Source organism: Lepisosteus oculatus, chromosome 17 (assembly GCF_040954835.1).
Source record: "Lepisosteus oculatus isolate fLepOcu1 chromosome 17, fLepOcu1.hap2, whole genome shotgun sequence".
Classification (NCBI taxonomy): domain Eukaryota; kingdom Metazoa; phylum Chordata; class Actinopteri; order Semionotiformes; family Lepisosteidae; genus Lepisosteus; species Lepisosteus oculatus.
Genome location: NC_090712.1, coordinates 20302814 through 20329061, shown reverse-complemented (window position 1 = coordinate 20329061; position 26248 = coordinate 20302814). Strand labels below are relative to the sequence as shown.

General features: G+C 36.9%; 1 protein-coding gene across 4 annotated transcripts in view; it reads right to left on the bottom strand.

Moving 5' to 3' along the window:
* The window catches only part of LOC102688735 (isoaspartyl peptidase/L-asparaginase), a 60650-nt gene that overhangs the window by 11163 nt on the left and 23239 nt on the right, over positions 1-26248 (bottom strand). For all 4 annotated transcript variants that reach the window (XR_001480354.2, XM_015363142.2, XM_006638866.3 and 1 more), the window contains 4 exons: positions 22480-22622; positions 15652-15815; positions 1441-1565; positions 246-356 (listed from right to left, as the gene is read on the bottom strand). Coding sequence is in view for 3 of the 4 variants with exons in the window: in XM_015363142.2 (XP_015218628.2) it covers positions 246-356; positions 1441-1565; positions 15652-15815; positions 22480-22622 (543 nt within the window). In the remaining variant the exon portion in view is untranslated. The remainder of the gene's footprint in view (positions 1-245; positions 357-1440; positions 1566-15651; positions 15816-22479; positions 22623-26248) is intronic.

Here is a 26248-nt window from a genome sequence, read left to right as displayed (position 1 = left end):
GCGGTCATGAGGACAGTCTGAGGTTCTGATGTGTTACACGCGTGTTCTACCAAGTGCTGATAGCATTTAGACAGGACAGGGATGGTGGGGGGGTGGCAGTCATTCTCCTCAATCCAACTGTTCTTTTCCTGATAGCTGACTGAGAGAGTCTATTTCACTGAGGGTTTCTGATATTTTGCCCCGTGAGTGTAATTTAACACGTTTGTATATCATAAAAAATTACAACCCCTAAAAACTATACTTGCCTTGTTCCATGTGAAAGAGAATAAGCCTTGCAAGAGTTACTTTCATAATGGATTCTCCATGCCCAGTGCAAGATGCTGCACCACTGAAATTGTCAGCATACCCACCAGAGCCTGTGGAGAAAACATTAAAATAAATCCAATTTCTTACAAAGTTTCATTTTTCCAACTAAGCAGTACTATTAAAAGTTAAACCTTTAACTGTAATATCAAAACATTAAAATAAATGCCGTTTCTCCAAAGTATTGTTTCAACAAAATGAGATGTCTTGATAATTGCTTACTAATCAAGAATGTAGAGCTTTCTTTATAATGTGTGATAATGACCTTTAAACCCTGTAATGACCCTATAAAACCCTGTTTTATATGTGATGTAAAAATACGTAACTGGGCTTTTCCAAACTGGCAGAGCAAGCTTGAAGTCATAGTAGATAAAAAAAACTGACATATTTGTGGATAATGTGACCCTACCTTTAAGCTAAATTCTGTGTTCTTTCCAATTTCCTGTCTGTGCATATCCCTCAAAAAGAGAGGTATTTATTTCAGCCAGAGTTAATATTTAAGTAAAGATTAGGAAAAGGTTGGGTAAATGTACTTGGAAATGATGATAAAGCCCGTACCTGCAAAATCATATGCTTTTTCATATGCCATAACAGATCAGGAACCATTTGTATAATATAATCTACTTGCCAGCTATCAGCATTCACATGAAGTCTATAAGTTTGGTTTATCATGCCGAAAGTCTTCAAAAGCCCTCAATGCTTTAATGTTTTCATCATTCTTTGCTTAAGGCACTGTGCACTTGTGACATCCAGCATGTACAATCACAGTTGGTTAGCTTGAGTCAACCAGAGTAGGTCAAACATGAAATGAAATTGGCTTGAGCAGACGTTTCTCGCAACATTTCAGTGAAAGAGTGCTTGGTTTGCCTCTGTGGGTAGCAGACCATCAGAAGTGCCTGAGATTTTAATAACCAGCAGGAATTCTAAGAAACTACATTGACGCAGAGGAAAAAAATAGATTTCATTCCTACCAATTTTAAGAAAAAATACATCCTTTAATGAATGTCAGAAAAAGAATCACAATAGCCAGATAGCTTTTTTTCCCACCTGGTATGGTGTTAAAATGTCTTCGTTGAACAGAAATATTGCAGCTCATTAAAACATGTTTTGTGAACCCAGAGTTCTACCTTTTCTTACCAATTATGGGAGAATCTCCAACTCTTCCCACCATTTTGTTTCGGATCCCTCCAGTTGATGTTGCACAAGCCACATTCCCCCTGCAGTCCAGGGCCACAGCTCCAACGGTGTCATGACCCTGTACCCTGGAAGCACAAAGAACCCCCAAAAGGCCGCTTTAGTACTTTTTAATTTTTTTAAGAAAGTTGTTTTGTCCTCTTGGACTTGGATACTTTACTCTTCAGTCCAACATTGAGCATACTAAATGGTATTTCCATCCATCAGTCCATTTTCCAATCTGCTTTATCCAGTACAGGGTTGCGGGGTCAGGCTGGAGTCTATCCTGGCAAGCAACTGGCACATGGCAGGACACAGGCTGGACAGGATGCCAGTCCACCACAGGGCACACGCCGACAAGCACACTCGCACTAGCATCAGTCTTCTAAGAAATCCATTAACCTACCAGTCTTTGGATTGTGGGAAGAAACTACAGCACCCAGTGGAAACCCACGCAAACACAGGAAGAACATCCAGTACAAACTCCATCAGAGAGCACCCCATGAACTGAACCCAGGGAACAAGTGCTGTGATGCAGAATGCCTACCACTCCACCACTATGCAGCCCCTAAAAGGTATTTCTTAATCATTATGAGGTACAGTAGTTACATCAAGAATATGCTCAGAAGTTCGTAATGCTGTTCAATCAGTGAATGTGTAGATGAAGACATTTTATTTATGAGTTGTGGACTATGGATGGATAAATGAACACCATATGTACTATGCCTCTTCATGTTGCTTAACTACGTCATCTGAAAAATGTTATTTGCTGGGAGACACAAGGGAGTGGTAGCTTGAATTATTGTCTCACAATTGTCTCACTCAAGGACTCTTGAGTCCTGTGTTCATTTCCGGACTGGGGTGCCTTCAGTTTGGATCTCTGTGCCTGTTGAGCCAGGTTTTCTCCAGGTGTTCCAGATTCTTTCTGTTTCCAAAGACATGCTGGCTAGGTTAATTGGTATATCGCCACTGTCCCTGTGTGCATTTGTGTGTGCCCTGTGATGTAACTGGCAACCTACCCTGTTGCCTGTGCTTCTGGGATAGGCTCCAAGCTGATGGTTTTCTGATAAGATTGATGCATGTTGTTTGCTCTTGTCTGTCTTTCAATAAGAATGTTAAACAGAACTCTAAATTGGTATTTTACTAATACATACAAATATCTGTCTAAAATCAACAGAGCATCTCTGCAGTTTAATATGTTTATTTTCTTCCATACTCTCATTCCAAGACTTTTCTTATTAGAAGTCTCCAGCTCACACATTTGTAACTCACAGCCTAAGTCAACAGATCGGTCAGCACTGGGGATTAAATGTGTCAGGATACAGTGTAGTAAAACAGCAAAACTTAGATTGTCAGACACTGGCAAACATAGGATAAAAAATATTTTCAAATGCAGAAGTTTCATTATTCAGTTGAAGCCAAAGTTTAATTATTTTTTTCTTCTTAGATAATTCAAACAATAAAAAAAATTAAGAGACATATTAATTTGCAGAACCAAACCAAATCTGTACGGCTAATATACATTTTGTGAATAAATTCAAATTTCCAGACAACCATACAACAAAGTTGAAAGATATCACATTCCAGTATTAGGGAATAAAAGACAATGTATACCCAAATGAAAAACGTGAAGTTGTTAGACCCCAGAGGCATTGAAGAGGAATTTGGTGTGCATATAACAATGAACTCTACTGCTACCTTACATTAATATACGACTTTATGTGAGAGACGCAGAAGAGCCTGTTTCAGTGTAGTCTGAAAATCACATGCTTGACTCCAGTCCCTGAAATGTCCAAAAATCAACATTTAAAAAAAATCTAATTTGATTTTAATCTGAATTCTAACTATTCAGTAGTTTGCTTGTTGATTTAGGAATGAGTTAGAATTTAAATTCCTGAAGCTTCAACAAGGAATCTCAACATCTGAATTTCGTTCAATGAGGAGTCTACAATGACCACAAAAATTCCATAATGATAAAAGCAGACTTTGTTTTTTAATAGGTTTTTGTCTTTATACTGTCCTCAAAACAATGTGAATTATTTATTTGCAGAGTTTTCTACAGTTCATTTAGACCCTACCGAATAAATGTATTTTACAAATCCTTAAAAGTTTGCCTTTGTACAAAATGCAAGCATAAATATCATAACGTGTAAATATTTCTTTAAAGAATGACAGTTTCTCACAAAATCCACACTGCTGTTCTAAGTATGTTAGGAGCACTAGTTACTCCAAAGATGGTATTTTGAAGATCGGCAGCTTGTACATCATGGGTCAGAGCCATAATAAAGACTTAAAGAGGGTTTGCACGTTCATGCAGCGACCTGCAGTACATCACAGCCCAGAAGAGGCTCGAATGAAACATCACACTAGGTTGGAGACCCTTCTGCTTTAAGTTAATCAAAGTAACTCAAACTCAGTTAATCACAGTTAATCAAAGTAACTGCCGTGTGAAACACTGCAATAAACTAGCTACTGTATTAAATACAGTAACTGCAAAAGCAGTGAAAGAAAACAATCTGAAACCAAGTTTGAAGAGAAGTACGAGAGAGTGAAGATCTGGGCACAGTTAGTTCTAACATTTGAAAGGCTGAAAATACTTTTTACTTTCACCATTATTTGTATCAATATTCGAGAGGACTTCTGTATGTGCCAAGACTGAAATGAAAGGGCTGTCACTGGAGATTGATTAGCTGTGTTGCCAAGTGTGAGCAGGCTAAACGTCAGTGTGCTAACACGTTCTTATTCTCCAAGAAAGAGCTCCTGCTCCCAGCACTGGAGCAGCTACTGAAGCTCAGAAGCACCAGGGCTTTGTAATACTGCTGTTGTCGCCCACCTTGTCATCGCATTGCTTTCTCTTTCGGCAGCTCGCCAAGATCATGGTATCATTCTTGCAATAATATAACTTTGGAAAAAAAGTGCTTTACGGAACTACAGTGAATCAATCGCCTGTCACTTTCTGCTGTGGGCCAGACTTGCTGTCTTAAATGACCCTCACAGATATCAAATATATATGTGAAGCATCCATGATTCCTTCCTTGACAATGACCATGTTACTGTATGTTTTTACTGTGGTTCCCCCCTACTTTACAAAAGGCCAGGAATGAATAGTTCTACTTGTATAACTCCAAAGGGATAAGTTTAAATCACTTTTGAATCACCTTTAGTACCTTTCCAGGGCATTGCAGAGGAAATGATTGAAAATCAGCAAATATGCTTCACACTTGATCAGACACAAGTCTTTTTGAATGTACTAGGCATGAAGCAAGAACAGTACGTTTACAATGAGTCTGAAGGTGTGTGGCAAACTGCCTCAATTCAAGGACAAAGGAAACAAGTAATGGTTGGACTGATCTCCTAGTGGCTTCACTTAGCGACAAGCTCTTCACGGGAAATATTTGTCTAAACCAGTCGGGACAGATTCGCTTGTCAGGCTCCTGAAGGGAAACATCAATCAGTTTTGACATGCAGTTGATTGCTCTATTAAATCACCACCAAGGGTTTGATTTGGCTCATCAGGTCAGGTGAAAAAAATAATAAATTTAAAAGATATTTGATGGTAGGCTGTATTTCAAATTTCCTGACTGAAGTAACCTGCAGTAATTTCTTTAGTGACCTAATGGACCATGAAGTTACCAGCACATATCGAAAGATTTATTGCTGTGAGAAAGTCCTGTTTAATCAAATAACAAACAAATAAAAGCACTGTAGATTCTGAGTCCTAATTGACAGAGAAGTACTGCACACCTTAGTCGTCACACTAATGGTCAAAATGGATGAAGATTTAATTTAAATTTAAATGCTACAATTTTGTCAAAAAAATTAATGTATTTTTAACATCATCAAGCATAGAAAAATATTCATACATAAATAAAGTGTGATTCTGCACAATGATATTTAGATCTATGGGTATTTAATTTTTTTTTTCATTGACAGCTATGACATCACACAAAATCTTTTTTGCTGAAAGATTGTGTACATTTTTCCAAAAGTCACCACTTTCCCAGGCTTCATAAATATTGTAATCAAATATAACTATTAATCTATTTCTGTCCTTACAAATTAAATCATCCTGGGAATCCAAAATCTTTATTTAGTTTTAAAGCTTACAGTATATATATTATGAGATATGTATATTTAAGATACGTATGTTTCAATAAATGCAGAATTTAACCATTATTACATTAAGAGACAAATCAAATTAATATAACATCTAGTTACAGACATCTGAGTCTACCTCTACCAGTTAACAATAGCTCTTAACAGTAATATATTCTGTGTCTATCAAGTAAGGTATCAAAGACCACAGGAAAAGAATCAAGTTAAAATTGGTAGGTGGAAGTCATTTTCCAATGATTCGGGAACATATAACTACAGTAACGAAAAACATACAGAGGATAAAAATTATGACATTTTTTGACAAGTTTTTGACAGTGCTATTTCTGCAGGAGTGACACAAGCAGACATCAGCTAGGATTCTATCATGAAGGAATCTTTAATCTGAAATCTAAAACTATTCAACACAACTGAATCTACATATAGTATATTATTGTGCTTAATTTAAATACACCTCTGTCTTCTTCACAAGTCTTTATTTACTGACTAACAATAAAACACATCTTGTGAAAGAGGTTTGTGATAGATAGACAATACTTTATTAATCCCATAGGGAAATTGATGAGATGATGATAGTGATGGTGATAGCTGAGAGAGAATATTTTCTCCTCCTTGGTTCAGCGTTACAGTACATAACCATCTGATTTAAGTCTGACATTAAAAAGGGCCTGAGATTCGCCAGTGTTAATCACAAGCAGTGGTCAGCATTGCTGCCTCGTGGTTTTGGGGCCCTGGGTTAAATTCCTGGGGTGCTGTATGTGTGGAGTTTGTATGTTCTCACTGTGTTTACGTGGGTTTTCCATAGGTGTTTCCTCTGACAGCCCAAAGACATACTGGTAAAACGATTCGATTGTGGAAAAACCGGCTCTCATCTGAATGTGTGTGCCTGTGTTTGTGTGTGCCCTGCGATGGACTGGCGTCCTGTCTAGGGTGTACCATACCTTGCACACCTTGCTTGCAATTTTATGGATTTCTAATAATATTAACAACAACATCAATAATAATGTTTATAAACTGTTTATAAAAATCTGGTAATCTGGTAATCTATAAAATTTTTGGGAGCTTCTGCGACTGGATTTGTTTCACTGTAAATAATACCTGAGTAACTTAAAGTTGGCACAAAATGCTGTGAAGCCCATGACTCTTTTTCATGTTTGTGTGCTCAAATTCAATAGCAAGTAATGACAATGATAGAAATTGTTGGTGGGAGGTGGGGGAAACAGTTGGGGAATGCTAATTTGGAGGCTTAAATAATGTGTTCTGGAGGTGCGGGGGTTACACACTCTGTTGACCGTCTGTACTGAAGGAGCATTTATTTTAGCTCAGAGCAGAAGCTAATTGACTTTTGAGTTAAATAAAATAAGTGAAAACGTATTTCGGAGACAACTGTGCTTTCTGTCGGCGAATCTCTCTGCATGCTTCCAATGTTATATACGGCCAGGGTCGATGTCTCCCTCCGGAAGGCCACTAGTTAATCAGCCCAAATGAATGCGAAGGGTAATTGAGTTCCCAGGGCTCTGTATTAAAATTAAGAGACAGATCCTTAGACTAACACAGAGCGCACAGCAGTGCCATTAATAATGAAACTGAGACAGGGATGAAAGGTTCCAGATTAGCAAACTGTCATCTAGCACCTCCAGCACACTATTTTTACATGCTCCCTTAGGGTCTGAGGTTACTCTCCACAATCAGCACTGAAACCACTAGCTCGCTCGCTCTTCAGCTTTTATCTCTGTGAAGCGAAGGTGACAATGAAGATCTCTGTGGTGAGAGTGTGTTGGCAGGCCTCCCACAAAGCCTGCTGGACCATTTTCATCACATTCCATATGGCTACAGCTGACTTCATAATGCAGTGCTGTCCAAGTTGTTTCACACTGAGACACAGGCCTAAGTACCATAGTGACTGACTTTGAGAGTCATCTTTTTAGGCCAATTCAATTTTAGCAGCCAAGAAAAAAACACTACAAAGCAGTAGACAAGCTGATTACAGGCTACGCCTATACAATCAAAAAGGAAAGGTTTGTAACAAGTAACAAGTACGGTCTAATATATAGAAACTATGACCTTAACATGACCCTAGTGTTTCTGAAAAGCTAAACATTTAATACAGAAGAATCATACAGTTAAAAGGAACAAAGGGGAAAATAAATATACAATAAAGTATAACAGTAATATATGAGGATATCAAAATTTGAATCTAGTTGCAATTTACTGACTGAAGAAACAGTGTACTCATGTTAATCAAATTACCAGTATCAACAACCTGGGATAATGGTTTGTTTTATTGAATAAACAGTTCATATTTTCAGGGTATGGTATGGGCATTCTAAGAATAAGAAATCTTAAGAAATATTTTGCCAAAGCGTGAGTACTGTGTTTTTACTATACAGATGCAAGAGCATTACGATGCTAAATGTTTCTGGAGTGATAGGTTTAGTGTCCTATTTTCACAGACTAAATAGAAAGTCATGCTGGGGAAATGCCTAACATTAGCAGCTAATGAAGAGTGTTTCAACACAATGCATCCCACTAACATGTGCCATTTAAAACTAAAAGATTCTTTGTTGTAGAACCAGGAGGGGAACAAACCTAAGCTGAAGTTATAGAACAAATGAACTGATTTAAAATCTAAAACAGAACTCTTCAGGTGTTTTTACTTTATTATGTACCTGTAACAAATTATTTTGCATTTGCACAAATATCTGCTTTCTTGGTTTGCTTTAATACAGTGTAAGATAATATTAATTATACAATATTAAATTAAATAAATTAAATTAACCAGCATGGTCAGTCCTTGTAACATCCAGGTGAAATCATGTTAGATAGGGTTGAAACATAGCCATTGTTTAAATCCTTATGAAACTTTACCACAGCAAAACCACAAGATATGTTTTCAATTTTCCTATGATTAAAGAATGTTCACGCCTGCGTTTCCTACAGATTTTGCTCTGCTTTCACTTCACTTTTCTGGGCTGTCATGATGGTATACCACAGTAACCTTTTGTAAGGGTGACAACGGTACAATAGAATAATTTTACTCCTTGCAAACAGAAATGGCAATAATGCACTTCTTACAAAGAGCCTTGATTGTCTCCAGGGTTATACAAAATTAATTACATTTCATTGATGAACATAACAAAAGAAGAAACACTCCTGCTCGGGATCAGACCAGCTCTGAAATGTAGCCATCTGACAGACACTGACACACCAACAAGGATTATTGTTCAAATTAATAATTATTTTTCACAACTCCCAGTGAAGATGAAAATGAATGCAGTTCAAACAATGCTATATGTCTAAGTGTAGCAGAGACTTCAGTCCTTACCAATATCCCACAGCAGTGACAGTAAGCCATGCTGAGGTGTGAATGAGTCCCAAGTACCTCCAGCGAGTAGGCTATCACATCAAGCAAGCACCCAACAGGCTTAGGAGATGAGTATCTCACATGTTTCTCATTTGTTTAACCAAGGCTTTTCAGTGCTTATTGTCAACCAAGGCAATGGCAGCTGCACATTTCTGCCTGACATACTGCACAGACATGTTTAAGTAAAGCTGTACCTTTACTTGAAGAAAGACAACAGAAAATACAAGATCAATTCATTTTAAACTTTATTATCTTTGTGCTGTCTAGCTGATTTCTTCTTGCAAAATGCACCTTTCACCTACCAAAGCCAAAAAAGTGTGCTAAAATAAAGCCCTACAACACACATGGGGAATCTTTCCTAATAATCTTCCTCCATGTTTTCTCAAGACGTCTAGGCTGGCCGCTGTTACTAAAACAATAAAAGAACTACGGTGTGGAATTGAAGTTTTTCAAAGGATCAGTATCCTTACAAAGGAGACCTGGAGCACAGTGTGCGGGAAGCTAGTTCTTTTATTTAACTTGCATCTCTATTTTTGGTGCCTTGAAGAAAGTGCAGCACAATACAGGAAAAAATAGTACAGAAGCTGACAAATACATTTCATCACTTCTTAAAATGATTTTCAAATAGATTATTTTTTGTTCCAGGAAAGAGAGGGCATCCTGTAGTTTTAAATCCTTTAGAAACATGTGCATAAATCATACCTACTTTTACAGAATTTCTTAGAGTTCTGCTTTACAATGAGGCTTATAACAAACCGGGCTCATGGTACAACATTTAGTAGAGATAATTTGTGACAGATTATATTCTACTGTCTATAAAATGTGTTCAGATTGCACCAGGGTCCTCGCCCCCTGAACAGAATCCTTCCATCCATTTATTAACCATTTCAGCCCCTTCAGGGTCACAGGGGAGCCAGACCCCGAGCAGTGGGTTCAAGTGGGAAACATTGTGAACAGGGTAGACACAAACACACGCACTCACACCAGGGCCAGTTAACTACCAGTGTGTCTTTGGACTGTGGGAGGAAACCCACGTGAACATGGGGAGACCATACAAACTCCACACAGACAGCACCCCGGGTCTGGTATAGACCCCAGGGCCCCGTCTGTACAGAACCATATCACGGTAGTCCTATGGTGAACCCCCGAGACCATAATAAAAATGTATATATACTATTAATGTAAAGAAATTCCACAAGAAAGTTCTCAAAAGCTTTAATTAAAGATTTTTAAAATTTTAATTTTTAGCTTTTTTTCTTTTCTTTGGACAGCAGGTGGAAGGATATCTAAATTTTAGGAATAGTGTAAAAGCTTTGGTGTTTATTGAATGCCATAACCGTGAATTGAAGAAAGAAACCAGTGCATGGATTCTTTTTACTTCAATTGTTTAAAGGAATGAGTGCACATACAGTTCTCTTAGTCCTCATCTGAGCGTATTTAGCAAGGCCAAATGACCTTATGAGTCTGCTTGGTAAGAATCGGCTAATATATTGATCTATTTGTTCTCTCATAACAGAATTGTGAATAAGACAAGATTATTTCAAAGGTAGAGATAATTGCAGAGATAATTTCAATTGTTAATATGCATTGGCTCCTACTTCATGACATGATGCAGTCTCTTAGTCATGCGTGTCACTCAGCAGGAATACTATTGAACACCTTCCTCAGATGTAAGGCAAAGTCCTATTTTTGTCAGATAATTTATCAAAAGACTGACACCACTTGAATCAAGTCATATCTCTCAAACGCCCAGTATGTCTCACACTTTATTGCACCATTTTATCAATTTTCACAGTTTGTATCACTGGAATAAAAGACTGCTCCTAAACTCACACGTTTTGTTGAGATTTGAAGTGGTTGCCAGACCACTACTACATTATCAAAATCATGATAGTTCATCAAATCAAATAGAATCAGATAATTTCATATAAAAATCCTATTGGATAATGTTATTAGCATATTGTTTACTAACATTATTTTGTAAATCTAAAGGTAACTTAATATAATAGTGCTACTGTTGATGCTGCTGCTGCTTGTGATGATGATGAGTTTTTCACTTGTTTCTACCATGTCCTGTGGGTGGGTAAAGTCCAGGGCTGCTCTTCCTCTTGTTTTTGTTTCCACTCTCCTGCAGACCCCCTTACTTAGGCTGGACAACTCCTTTTAGATCTCATGTCATCCAAGAGTCAGATGTTTTGTTAATGTTTATTGAATATTTAAGTATGATAAGTTCTGGCTTTTAACCCACTTGGTTAATATATAATCTCCTGGCCGTAGGACAAGGAGCCTCAAACCTGCAACGACAGGAGTTGCTACAAAGGCGGAGATGGGTAGAGGCAGGATGAATGTAAAAAAAATGTGAGAAGAGGCAAGAGTTTTTAACTTTTTAAAAATGTTTTTAACAGTTTGTTTTTTAATTTTTAACAAATAGGACTCAACAGCTCAGATAAGGGAATATCTTATCTGACAGTCACTGTATTTCCACTGGATCACCACAGGGCTGTGTTTTGTCCCCCTTAATGTACATTTTGTATGTTTAAAATTGTAAAAGCAAACACACAAATAGACATCTCATTAAATGTGCTGATGACACAGCCCTGGACAGCTTAGATAGGGACCCAGAAAACCATCTCATTCTAAATGACTTTAATAAATGGTTCTCTTCAAATGTTTTAAAAACAAAGGAACTGGTCATTGATTCTAGGAAAAACGCCACACCCCTCCAACCTACTGTAATTAATGGTCAAACTGTAGAATTGTCAATGACTACAAGACCTGGGACTGGTCATAGGAAAAACCTGAGTTGGGACAAATACAGCAATACCATTTATATAAAACTCTTTTTTTCTAAGGGAATTAAGCTGTTTCAAGATAAAATAGAACCATCTTAACTCTTAAGTCTTTTATTAAAAAAGTCTTAATATGCTGTCTCACTTACTGTTTTGGAAACATTACTACCATTGATTGTAATGGGCTGGATAAACGAGTCTTCGCAAGTAGCAAATTAATTGGACCAAATCAAATCACCTTAAATATACTCTACAAATATAGGGTGGCAAAGAAAGCAAAGTATATTTTGGATTGTGGGTCTCACCCCCTCCACTGCAAGTTCACACTTCTGTCTGGGAGAGGCCTCTGTGTCCCCAGGTCTGACACTAATAGGCACAGGAAATCTTTCGGGCCCACTGCAAAAGCTCTTTCAAACAGTGTATTGGATCTTCTCCCTTATCTTACTGTAACAATGTCGCACTGATTTCTGGGTTGGTAAAAGATGTCTCTCATTCTGTTATGATGTTGGGAGTCTGCTCAATGGGACAAAGCTAGAATTGAATTGATATACTGTAGATATAAGGAAAGTCAGAAATGATTGTGATTTAAAACAGCTGTGTGAGATTGGCTTGTCTATCATTATCCCTCACGAACGTCAGTTAAGAACTTCCATTTATTGGAAAAAGATTCCCCTGAGCTTCCTGAAACAGTGATGGGGGCACCTCAACATATGTGTTTCAGGAGGTTCATTAGCACACTGCACTGGAGACAGTGATTCCACTTTCTGTGAAAGTTGGCAAGCAGTGATACCAGGAGTTCATCAACACTTTGAGTTTCTGCTGCATCTTCCCTGCAGTCTGATTTTCACCTCTGTGGAACTTGAAAGATGGTTTTTGAGGTTGGAGAGGTTGCACATGGTGATCACAAGTTCCAGCAAGAGTCAGAGTCTCAGAATGCATGTATTGCAAAATAAGGGAGAGTGTGGAGCAGTGATAAAGGACACCCGAAAAAATCATTACTTTAATTATGAATAGCTTTTGCTTTTCAAAACACCTTCACAAAGAGTCTTGTAAACGATTATCTTAGAATGCCACAGTGTTTTAAATTGCTCTGCTACATAGTATTTTTCTTACACTAAGGTTAGTAATAATATTAAAATTGAACTGATTTTTCCCGTAAACCTGTTGTCAAAACAGTCAAAACTTTGATTTAGTTAGACATTGTATGCTTTGGATTGAAGCACTTTCCCTATAATTAAAGTATAACAAACTATATAGTTTATAGTTTCTATAAAGTGATAGTGAACTATAAGTGTTCAAAATAGAGATTCAAGCAAAGATATTCAGGCTAAAATGTTAAGCAAAACAGCTGTACATATTTTCTAGATATCCATTATTATTATTCTGTAATTACAAGACCACATACTCCGGGTCTGCCTCTGAGGGCAGAAAAAAAGTCCCTTAACATTAATCTTAAAGATTTAGAGGATTCTTAAAGAATAAAGCACTCTAATCTCATATTTGCATATTTACAGTTGCTTCACAGCCTCATTTTCAATCTATACCTGAAGTAACACCACAACATTTCTAAAGACACATAGAAGAGGGATGTGGGAGAAAGGACTCCTACTGTATATCGTTAACGTATATTTACATCGTTAGATAGGAATCTGTGAGTCATCAGAACATAGGCTGCCAGTTCACATATTTTACTGTCAGCTCAGAAAATGTTTCTGTGTTCTGCACTCATGGAGTCTTTCCAGACATTCCCATCCCAAGACATCCCCCCACTAAATTATTTTTAATAATTTCCATTGAAACCAAAATCACTTTGTTTTTAATCTGCAGCGTTACTTATATTTACTTGCAAAGGACATGCAATAGGAGAAGTACATAATAAAATTCAGATCTTAAATATGCTTCAGTCTGAGGCATAGTAGTTCTTCAATAAAAAGGGGCTTATAGCATTTTTCAGCAAGCACATAATTAACCAGTTCACAGTTTAACTTCTATAACTATAACCTTGAATTTTCTCCCTTAAGCATTGCTTTATTAACATTTCCTTATTGGATATTTGATATTCACCTATGATCAAATTACCCCCCTGCTCACTCCATTTCTGTGAAGCAGACATGTTGCAATCTTTGAATGAACAATGACCTTGCCCCTGTTTTGCAGAGTATATTTTCTTTCTTTTTTTTTCTTCCACACTGGTTTTGTTCTGGACCATTTTAATAGTACAGTATAATGGTGTTTTAGGGGTATTTGACGTGGACAAAACAAATGATAAATCTCATTAATATTTAAATGCTCCAAAAGGTCATTTTTGTGAAACTTGCAAAAATGCAGCTTTCTGTGTATTTAAACGTACAAATTTATATAAATGTAAGTAATCCATCCAACAAAGGTTTTTTTTTTCTTTTCATAATTTACTTATAAAAATTAGCTAATTAATTTGTGGCATCACAGGCTTTGTGAATCAAGGCAACTCAAACACGTAATGTAGCCCTAATTAATTAACAAGTGAAGGTTTATTCCTGCTGAAAAGAGAAGAAAGGAAACACAACGTTTCAGCTGTGGAGCTTCTTCGGGCGTCACAGCCGATATGTTGTGTTTCCTTTCTTCTCTTTTCAGCAGGAATAAACCTTCACTTGTTCCTTTGCAGCCTACGCATGCTAACACAGCTCCCTACATGACCTAATTAATTAATTTGTTCATATGATTTAAAAGAATGTGTATTCTTTGGTAGAGCGGGTGGAAATATAAATCTTGGTATAAACCCTAGTGTGAGTTGAGGAATGTAGAATAAGCCAATAGACTTATTCAGAGACACTTGTTCAGAATTTGTCTTTTTACTGTTGCACAGAATGTCCAGTGATAGTGTTGCCTAGGGCTTTCATTTCAGTTCAACTAGCTTAATGATCCAGTTTCTCTCTGTGACACATCATAAAGACCTTTTAATTACAGCGTGGTTAATGACTCTTCAGGATATTTCCAAATGAACCAGTAAAGACAGCCTAACTACTATGTCAAATTTATGAACATTCTGAATTCTGCATCATGCACTAACTGGACTGTACTTTATGTGTTTGTTAAGCAACTTTGAGGCCCTATTTTACCTTGCAGTATCTCCACTGAGACTTCTTGCCAGAAGTAAAACTGTTAAAATGCAGGAGTATATGATAAAACAGTAGCCTTTTCTTCATGGTATAATATTCACAGTATTATGCGTAAGACAAACACTTTTGCTTTTTTTTTTTGCCTTTTAAGCTTGGCTCAGTCTGATGACCTTTCTTGAGGGATTTCTTTCATGTGCTCTCTATGACAGCAGTGTTCTAAAACTAGAAATCAACTAGAACACTTCAGAAACAGTGAATTTGTGTGGATTTTTTTTCACTCTTCTATATAGCTACAAATAGGCTACACTGATTAACAATGTCAGCGTTTGCAGTTTTATGCAACATATCCAGCTCTTGCAGTAGAATAAATATAATCATCATCATTATACACAGTATCAAGTAATAATAAATATTTAGGTTACAATAATGACATCATTATATTATTGATTGCGTGAGGATTTTGAAATGTATCAATCCACTTGATGGGTACACTTTATTCATATGCTTTACCTATAGAATAAGCTCATCATATTTCTTGGAATGTCCAGGAGGTCACCTAATGACTAGAATTAGTTTTTTACTTAACAAAAAGAAACCTTTTTCTTCCTTTTACAACCTTTTCCTCAAAATAGGTTGAATGTTAACTTTCTCAAACAGCAAGATGAAGGAAGTCTTCTCTGTGGTTTAGGTATGCACAATTTGTAGTCAGTGCACAATTTTTGCCAGCTTGTTCTAAAGCAGAAGAATCAGAATGGAGAACTTGTACAAACCATCGAGAAGGCACTCATGAGGGGCCATATGCAGGGCTTACCATTGTGAATTGAACAGATCTTTCACTCCTTTTGCATACTTCTGGTAGTGTTCCCACTTCCTCCTCTCATCTTCGGTTACTAATGCTTCTGTGCTCACTCTGGGCATGCCGAGGCTGTTGGCAAATCTGTCCGCCCCTCTGTCTGTCAGCATCACGTGGTCTGTCTGCACACATTAGAGTTATAGCCATGGTTAAGGCAAGTACTGTAACAGTGCACATAGAACATCAGTAAAAATGACTGTGAATCACTGCATTAGCAATTTGCATGAACATAATGGAGTGTCAAATTGCTTAATCAAGAGATGAACATTATATGGAATTATATTGCTGCTGAATCCTCTTATGAACAGCCTTTCAGTAACATGTAGATTAAAAGTAAATAATATGCAATCTCTGTATTTGATCTTATTTCAACTGAAGCAAATGGAGTCTGATTTGTTTTACAATGTCTGACTCTTTTAATGTCAGACATTAAATTTTACATACCTGCCATTGTCAGTATAGGAAATCTTTTAATTTCAATGAATATACATTAAAATCTTTCTTAAAGAAGCATTGCATGGTACTAAAAGGGGGAACAGAATGATGAGAGTTTAGAGTGAGCAGGAGCTGAGTTGTAGGAGGGCCTCTGTTTTTTTCTCTGTTCCAATTCTGTGATGTACAGGGATTTCAGTAAATGCTTATGCAAAAGGAAGGCTTCAGAAACCTCTAATAAAGGCGTGCTAACATCCATTATGCTAAGTGCTTTGAATGTCATTCTTAAAACAGAGGGATTAAGTCTTTGATATGTAGTATCAAGGCTCCTTTAAGCTAACCAATGAGCCTCGCACAGGAGTGACAGATCACCTCAACCTGCTTATTATGTATGGTAACACAATCCATAACCTCTGAGTCACATCTGTGGTTAAATCTATAACTGCAGTGTGAATTTCCTCACTCAGACACCTTCCCTAGATAGATCACAGCAGAACTAATAAAAAGAGAGGTCTTCAATTTACCAAAGTGCAATTCCCCACCAGGTTTTTCAACATAATATTTATCAACCCTCCTCTCCTTTCTTGCCACCATGAGGATTTCTTTTGCTCATGTTCCACACCCGGACTATGTATGGTACGGGTGGGACATTACCTTTGTGCACTCCATCATTTTAAGGGCAAAAAATTAAAGCCAAAAGCACAAAGTTACATAGAGTATGAAGTTCACTGCACCATATAAAATAAACTGTAGGACAGAACTGTCAGTAATCACAGACACTTAAGTTTACGATTTCAATTTTCAAAGACTGGTGCAATGACAAAAAGAGAGCAGAAAGGATGTGTACTGTATGTGAACAGCTCAAGCACATTTTATTTTTTATGACCAAGACATACAGTACAGTATAATTTGAATTTTCTGCATCTGAAAGAAATCTAGAAATAGAGTATCACTCTTTTCCCTCCCAAACACACCCACACATTCTCACATACTGGAAAAACACATGGTATTTACTTTCTCCTATGAGCAATTTCTATGTATGCAGAAAATAAAATGACATATAATTTTATTTACTTCATAAATCATCAGAGGATGATTAATCATTATAGTTCCAAAGAAGAGTTAGTTAACTTAAATACCACTCTCCTTAAGACTGTCTGATAAGTTTCAACTACTATGTAATGTTTCTTAAGATTTTAAATGTGGGATTTGGTCATTTGGGACTGTAGGGAATCATTTTTTTTGGTAATTTTTAGAGGTACAAACTTTGGTTTTGGTTTAACCAACCAGTGCTGAACAAAATGACGAAGAAAGAAGATTGTCTCCTTACTTTTCCATACCTGCAGACTTCTATCAGAAGAACCCGGAACTTTCTAAATTCTAGTGTGGGAAGAAACTTTATACATTTACTCCTGTATCATGAGTCTGTTGTCACCGGCTACAGGTTATTGCTACATGAAAATAGGAAAAAATAACCTAATTTGACCATGTGAGCCTTTTTATCCTTAATAAGTCCTATGGCTTATGTGCATGATTGCAGGTACATTTTCAAAGAAATGTATCACCTTTATGTCTTTGAGTGTCGCCATAGAAGTATTCAGGGAAATTCACTTTTTTTTATAACTCAGCCTACAGCTTCCAGCTTGGGAAGGCCGTGTTATTAAAGTCAGGTTTTCTCTCTGCGATCCAGTCTGTTTTCTGCCTGTCTCCTCTCAGCCACACAGACGTGTTTACTGTTCAGAAGCTGATGGAACTGTAATTGAAGATTAAGGATCACTTTTCCAAATGAGATTTTGCCACAGGAGATGGGAATAGGAGCCCTAGAATAGCAGAGTATATTTTAGTCTCCTTTTCTGTCATTTTGGTAATAAATCTGACTTGCCATCAGGAAATTTCTATCAATGTGGTTTTAGTGAAAATAAAATATTTACATGATCTAGGATCACATAGCTGTTTCATATTTATAAAGAATCAACCACAAGATATTGGAAATATTTGCGTAGGTGTGCAAAGTGAAATGGAATTCTATGGACAACAAAACTTTTAATACGTTTAATTTACTAAGCTGAAAAATACCTCCATCATCAGTCAAATGTGCATTAGGAAATGCATAATCACAGCCAAGTTCATTCCATCCTGGTTTTAACGGATCTATCAGCCTAGCTGACAAGCACTAATCTGTCATTTCAGGCTAACAGAATACCTGCTGCTATTCAATGAGAGAAAGGATTTACATGACTAAATTGTGTTCTGTGTAAAACAGCCTGACAGAGAAATGTGTCTTTGTGTGAAACACTGTAGAAGCAGGGGTCAAAATCTTCACATTTTTTGACATCTTTATAATTAAAAAAAGACAAAGTGCAAACATAGTTCCTTGCATCTTTTACAACCTCATTATAGGTTAATTCATATTCATGTATTTTTTACTCTTGTGAGTTTCTACTCAATGTTTTTTAATACCAGTTTACAGCTCATTAACAAGTTAATTCTATTTGGAACTATATAAACAGAAAAAAAATCTAAAATAATATAAACTGTGTTTGTCTTACATTGTCTTTTCTGCTAAGATTCGGAAGAATATAACTGACAGTATTATATCACTTTATAACGAAGCAGCTGCTCTGTTATTCTAGAGTTGTATTTATTTAGGAACCACTTAAGAAAGTACCCTTTTATTTTCTTTATTTTATGTTTTTCTGGACTCCTGTAGTAAATTAGGTTTTTTGGATGCGTTTCATTAAGTCGAACTTAATGGGTGATATTGTTCAAATTTCACTGAAATAGAACAGCTTGTTTTAATTTGATTAGTAATGCTAAAGTGTATTATTAAACTCATCCTGAGTCTGTCAAAAAATTAAATAGACAAAATATTTAATGCTGAATGTCTGGAGTGAGATGTGCAGAACTCATTGATGCACACACATCTTCTCACAACTGTGGGATATGCACAACACGATAAGGAAATGAACTTCCAGACAATTACACATTTTCCTGCCGATCATGTAGCCCACACAACAGGATCCGTCCATTGTGCTATCGAAAGTAATGGCTTAAACGGTTCTTTGCTCAAAATCTTGTTGAGCATTAACATATTACTCGGCTTTTAAATTTTTAAATATTAAAAAGCTTATTAATGTAATTTTTCTTTGTCAGACTAAACTCTGTAGATCACAGGAAAGAACAAGGGGTCAGTGAAGTCTGATAGCTGCATTGATCAAGGACTGATGAATTTTTAATATAAGGCTGATAAACGTATCTGCCAGTCCAAAGTTGGACCAAGGTCTTTCAGGGCAGTTTTGGCAGATTCCTTGAATCATCAGTTCCTGTGGTTCAGCTCTGTTCATTCTGCATTTTCTCAAATTTATCGAAGTATAAATCATGAGTTTGGTTCATCCACCCATAACCCATGGCCACCTGGAACAAGGAGGGATTTCGTATAGTTCAATTTAAATTTAGTTTTATGAGATTATCACAATAACAAGTGAATTAAAACATTGATCTATATATAATCAGCATTCTCTTGTGGAATCATCTCTTAATTTTACATAAATATTCATCTATTGTTGTCTTTTTCTGTGTGACTAGAAGTAGTCACATTCCAGTATAAACCATTCCAGTATAAACTTCACGGCTTTGAAGCCCCTTGGTGAACCAGTGAAATAGAAAGCTTGCATAGTATTTAAACTACACTAAAATAATTTCCTGTGCTCATTCCCACTCGTTTATCTTTGAGAACTATTGTCAAAACAAATTAGAATTTAATAATTGTGTAAGACCACATACACATAAACAACTTTAAAATGATTATGTGCACACGCGCACATGAAAAATAGATATTTTATTTAAGGTAAAGGCCCTGGGTATTAGATCTGCTATATCTAATATATATATATAAAATATATTCATCCATATATTTTGAACTGTGATAAGTATGCCTGACTTTCAGAGCTTGTCTTTGTTATCCTGTATAGTATGTTTTCAATTCAGAAATGTTTCCAAACTCATCACAGATAACATCTTCAACAAGGTATTAAGTAGCAAGAGAACAAGACAGTCTAACTGTGTATACAAATACTCACAGCTGGTTCTGGAGAAATGCAGGCTCCTTTGTTTTTATCCCAGCTTAGTTCTTAATGATTTAATTGAGCAAGTTGTGGTCTTAATTGATCTAAATCACATGTAACCAACCCTCAAAGCTGTTGAGGTCTCTTAAAATCATCAGTCGCTTAAATATGGTTTGGTTTAGGGTTTACCGTTCTTCACATATTTTAAGCATGTTATATGACCTAAAAATGACCTAAATTGTCATTGGGACAGAAGTCCTTGAAGACCAGGAGTGATCGACATTATAACTGTTTTCAGATTTTTCCTAGTTAATCTTAAAGCACTGCAAGGCAGTGTTCCTCTAAGGATGCCTGGTCTTTAAGGCATGTCTTACACTTGCCACAGTTTATATATTATCAGTGTAATAAATGTCTTATTTTCTTCACTTCTCTTAACAGTTACTCTGTTTTTTAGGTACTGTAGATACTGATATCACTGCTATTAACTCCAAGACCTCAACATTTCTCCTCATGCCTGAGGGAGGAAAGTGTTTATGAAAAGCTTCCATTTTCAATGTTTCAGTGCTAAAATCAGTTACAGTGCTATAGATTTTGCCTCAATTCGTGTTTTTAAAAATCAAATCTAAAATAACAGTTAGTTATTCAATTCTAGTACTGGGGGAACCATGTTTGTTGTGTCAGTAAAATAATTTTTACCAAACTGTCTCATACAAACCTTATAAAGAAAAAAAACTGTCATTTAGCTGTTGTGGGTTTTAGTATGTTTAAATTACACTTTCTCTGATATTCTGGTCAATTACATAGACTCAATTTTAAAATGTGTTTATCAGCGCTACATTTTTTCCCACATCAAAAGTGAATAGTACCCTTAAAAGCTCTTTCCCAACATTTTCTTTTAAATCAAAAAGCCAAAACAGGGGGCAGACATTTTTTCCCCTGTGAATGAAGTAATGCTCTTATCAGGCCAACACAGTAATAGAGCGCTTCAGAGTGGTTCAAGCCGAGCAAGTGCTCACAGGTCGGGTCTGCACGCGCGGTTCTCAAGTTCCCAGCCTGGGTCTTGTCACTTGCTGCCTGTGGCTGGGATTGCCCCAGCATGGGCACATAATTAGCTCACAAGACGAATGGCTCGATGAGTGAGCCTGTATACACTTCCTCATCCTCCCCATGTGGTACGCGGGCTGTCGCTGAGAGCCAGGACACAGTGATGCACACAACTTGTGATCCCTGAGTAGACCGTATAATAACAAAATATCAAAAGAGCCTAAAATGAATATAATACTAACACAGTACAGCTTTAACCTTATGCCAAAAAAGTGATTTGAAATCCATACAAGGTGAATATAAAGTAATCACCCATAGGTCACAAATTATTTTTAACAGTGCATGGATGCTGCACAAAGAGAACTGAGCAAGTGGTTTATTGACGGACAGACAGCTGCGGAGATTACTCTGGGGGTGTGCAGAAAAGGGGGAAAGAGCCACAGCACTGGCTCAGACCCAACCTGTGATGTGGAGGCCGACATTCGTCGGTCATGCCTCCACCGGGCTGGAATCGCACACGTGGCTGTGGCAGGGCTGGGAGAATGAGCCCCATGAAGATAAGAGCTTCTGCACAGCCACCCTGCAGCTCAACCACTCACAGAATTCGTTTGAGCCCTGAGACTTACTGGGAGAAACTATTAGCGTTGGGTTGCCAACAAAACTGCACAGCAAGCTGTTAATGACATTTTTTTGTGCAAATCCCCATGTCTGGCTCAATTTTGTGTGTACGGCTTTATTTTTGTGCTAATTTAAATTTTTAATTAGCACAAAAATAAAACCATGCACACACAAAACAGAATATACATTCCATTTATATTTGGAATTTAATCATGTCTGAAAACTGAAGAACTGACCAAGCAGCAAAATTCTGGTCTGCAGGAACCTCTTCTTAGTTAAACTAACCTTTCTCCTTAGATACAGTAAAAGCCTACTTGGTTTTATGGATTGAGTGCATGTATTGAATTAGTGAAAATGTGCAGTTCTGAACTTTCAGTACTAACAACCTTTTTAGCTATACAGTAGATGAGTAATGGCTGAAACACATTACCTTGCAAAAGAGAAACTGGCTTAACCTTGTGACAAAGCAAGTTGCTACTGGCCCATTGTTGACATCAGAAAGGAATTAAACAGATGTAGTAACTCTGAACCCAGCTGATTTACTCTGACCCAGACCCTTCTCTCTTTCATTTTTTTCTGTTTTAAGCTTTAATTTTGTTTAGAATGTAAAAAAAAAGAGCAGCAGCACCTTTTCCATGACTGAACGAGCTAATGTCACTGGATTGGAAATGTTCCTGATGGAGGAGACTGCTCCAGCAGCCAGAGTCTCTCCATCCATGATGATGGCATCCAGCTCCACTTCACAATCAGCATTCAGCACCGCTCCATGTCCTGCAAGAAGCCATTCCATTTGTAAAAGGTCAGACCCTCTTAGCCTTGCGCTTTTGAAGCAAAGCAGAGAAAACTATTGCAGAGCTATTTACAACCCTGTTTTGACAGCTGATGGCCAAGTGGATTTTTTCCACTTTTTTTCCACAGTTATTTAAGTGGACAAATGTCCAGAGGCTAACAGATGAGGAAGAAAAAACAGAAAAATCTTAAATATTCTTCTCATTTATTAGTTTTGCAGATAGTTACCCACGAAAAAGTAATACTTTCCTGAATAATTAGTTTTTAAAGTAATTTAAGCACACAAGAAATGAACCAGTTTGCATTATTCATTCCAAAAAAAAATTAGAAGTAATTATGTATGTGCGATACCTTTTCAGAGTAAAGATTTTCTGACTACATTTATGAGAGAAAAAGAAACCAGACTCAAGCACATTATCCTTCAGCTCTATTTCTATTAAGTCACTCCTGAAAGGCATTATCACTGCTTTATAGCAGGATTAGTGGATTCAGTTAACTCAAGGGAAATCAAAGAGTTACATCCTGATATATCTGCACTACATCTGAAGGTTTCTCCCCGTTTTTTAGGCTTCATATTACGTATGACCATTTCTTTCATTAACACCATTTTAAAGCCATTCAATGGGATATTGTACTAAATAAAGTACCTTGGATACCTGACTCCATTTCCTTTCCCAGAGATGTTTCAGATAAGCTTATAAATGGACTAAGTAACACATTCATTTTTTTTCTGCGCAGTAAAGTTCTTTTGCCTTCTTCCAGAAAGTTTTCTGTGGGAGGCAAAGGTTTAGTTAAGCCAGTAACATCCTGGAAAACCACAGAAACACCTTTTTTTGAAGGATAAGCTTGTTTTTTTTTCTTGTGGTAAACAGCAGTAGTGTTTCTCTAACAAAAAGCCTTTAATCCGAGATTAATTTTTAAAGCCACTAGCAAAACACAATCAACCCAGATCAGGTGATGCAGGGATCAGTGGTCTGTTTTGTGTGCTACCTCAGCATTAACAGTGCGGTCCTACATGGCACTGTCTCTTATCTCTTTTCACTGCTGCTCACACTGGACACTGCTCTATTAGCTGTTCGCACCCTGTGATTATCGGAAGGGCTTCATAATAGGCTGATTACAATTCATGGAGGATGCTCCTTTGTGTATATGTCCACAGGAGTAGATTTAAACTGCATTTCCACAGTTTTCCACTCTGTTATCATGATAATCGCATAATGTTTGCCATAGCTTCCCTTTTCTGATATAGTTCTTTAACATATTATAGGTCACACTGTGCCATAAATGTGATTCCACTGACACTGTTATTCGCATTTACCTTGGCTTAGTTTTATAAGATGAACTAGGTTGAACCTAGAGTAGCATTTTGTGAGACAGACGTTCATCAAGAAATAAGCTATGGGAGATGCCAGAATGACTGCAGTGAGCATTCATTCGTAAAACCTGCGAAACATTATTTTGTTTTTCTCTTTAAAATAAGTGAGTACTTATACAGTACCTTGCCAAAGTGAAATTAAGTCATTATCTCCGCCTGTTTTTCACAAGAGTTTTTGCAAGATTTGTCAGCTAAGCCATACATTGCAGAATCTCATTAAACACTGCCAGGGCCAAATATTACATCAGCTGAAAATAGTGTTTCCCTGTAGTGAACAAAGCCTGTGTGCAGTAATTAGGGTTGAGTTTACTGTGCAGTACTGTCAGGATCACCACTGGGATCATACCAAATACTGGAGAAAAGTCATATTCGTCTTTGAAATTGCAAGTTTAAAATACTGAGCATGTCTTTCTAGCTGTTATTTATCACAGTGACAAGTAGGGAAAGCAGTTGAATAGGGATTGAATTATTTGTCAAAAATATAAACTAGTTTTTAAATAGAATTATTGAGCTTAACCCCCTGTTCAGTGTATGTTGTTAGTTTTTGCGTGTGATGAAAATAGAAGTCAACTTTCAATTTCCAGGAGTACATCTCTGATTCAAATCACTGGACTAGTGGGATTCTATTTCCTAAGGAAAAGCTGTATCCATGTGAAGTGACTCACTATTAGAAAAAAGAACAAAGAAATGGACTAAAATATAAATGCTCAGAGGTTTCACATTGAAGCCGTTAAGAAAGTGGTTTTCATTAGTGTCATTGTACAATGTCACAACCTGTTTTAGTTATTATAAGAATGATTAGCAATCAATAAAATATTCACTTTGTATTTCAATGAAATTCATAACAGCTTTAATTCATTGATCTATTGTGGGAGAACTTTGCTTGCTACCCACATTTCATCATTGTTAAAAATGCATTTTAACAAGTTTTCATTTTGGCTAAAATGCATTTTCATGTTTAGACAGTAAATGTCCAGTAGATGTGCTTAAACTGACATTTTTTCATTTATTTTTGCCCTTGATGTATTGTAACAACATCTCTTTTCAGCACATGTGGACAGTCATAAATATACATTTTTCCCAACAGAGCACTGAGGTCATTCAAAGCTTCTGTAGCCTCTCCCTCACCATGTAAGACTGCATTAGTCGTGTATTGATCAGTTGTACTCCTGCTCACACAGTGTATAAAATTATCTCAATGAAGTGCTGATTGCGCTTTTATGCTTTAGAAAGGATCTGGCATTTCACCTAATGTGGCAGTTAGCCATCACAAATGAGATAGTTTCTGACAAGCTTAGTGTGTTAATGAAGTGAGTTGTTTTCTGGTGTAATCTGACCATTATCTGAAATGTCTCACCGTTTTCAGAATAATCATTAAACTAACACATGAGAAGTGTGAAATAAAACTTAGTCTCGCATGGGTTCAGACAACACCTCTGTCTCAGAAGTCGCGCTGTTATTTCCACACTCCTTCCTGGTCTTTTATTTAAGCAAATTATATTTCTGAGGAGGAAGCTTGTCATTAAAAAACAATACTCAAGTTAGACACGAGACTGAGGAGCTGTGCATTCAATTTGTAAAAGAAAAAGTAAAGGTTAAATACAGGCTGAAAAATAAAAAAAAATAGAAACACTACATTTCAGCTCTAGAGCTGTCGTCACATGATGTTCGATTTGCAAGTTGCTGTTGGGGTGGGCTAAGTAGGACTGCACTGCTGCCTCACAGCTCTCCATGTCTGGTCACAGTATGTCTGCAGCATCTTCTGTGTGGAGTTCATGTGTTCTCCTTCTGTTCATGTGGGTTTCATCTGCGTATTCCAGTTTCCTCCCGCATTCCAAAGACACGCTGGCTAGATTAACTGGTTTCTCTAGATCACTGGTATGCCACCCAGGGAAGTTGGTCCCACCTTGTACCCCACTTCTGGTACAGTTTCTGGGGTATTGTGACCAACACGAGAAGTAAACAGATTTCTGATACCTCTATTGGCTTGACAAGGCCAGTGAGTGAATTTGTATGCGTTATTGAAAATTCTTTCCACTTATTTTAATGTGGGGCTAATTTTTAACATTTTCATAGTTATTTTCTTTTCAGAACAGAGTATGTTTCTTTCTGTTAATTTGCTGTTAAAATATTTTATGGAATGGTGTTATACTGTAACACCACACAACTGCAGGGTCCAGTCTGTGCAGTGTTTGCATGTTCTTACTGGCCCTATCTGGGTTCTGGCCAGTTT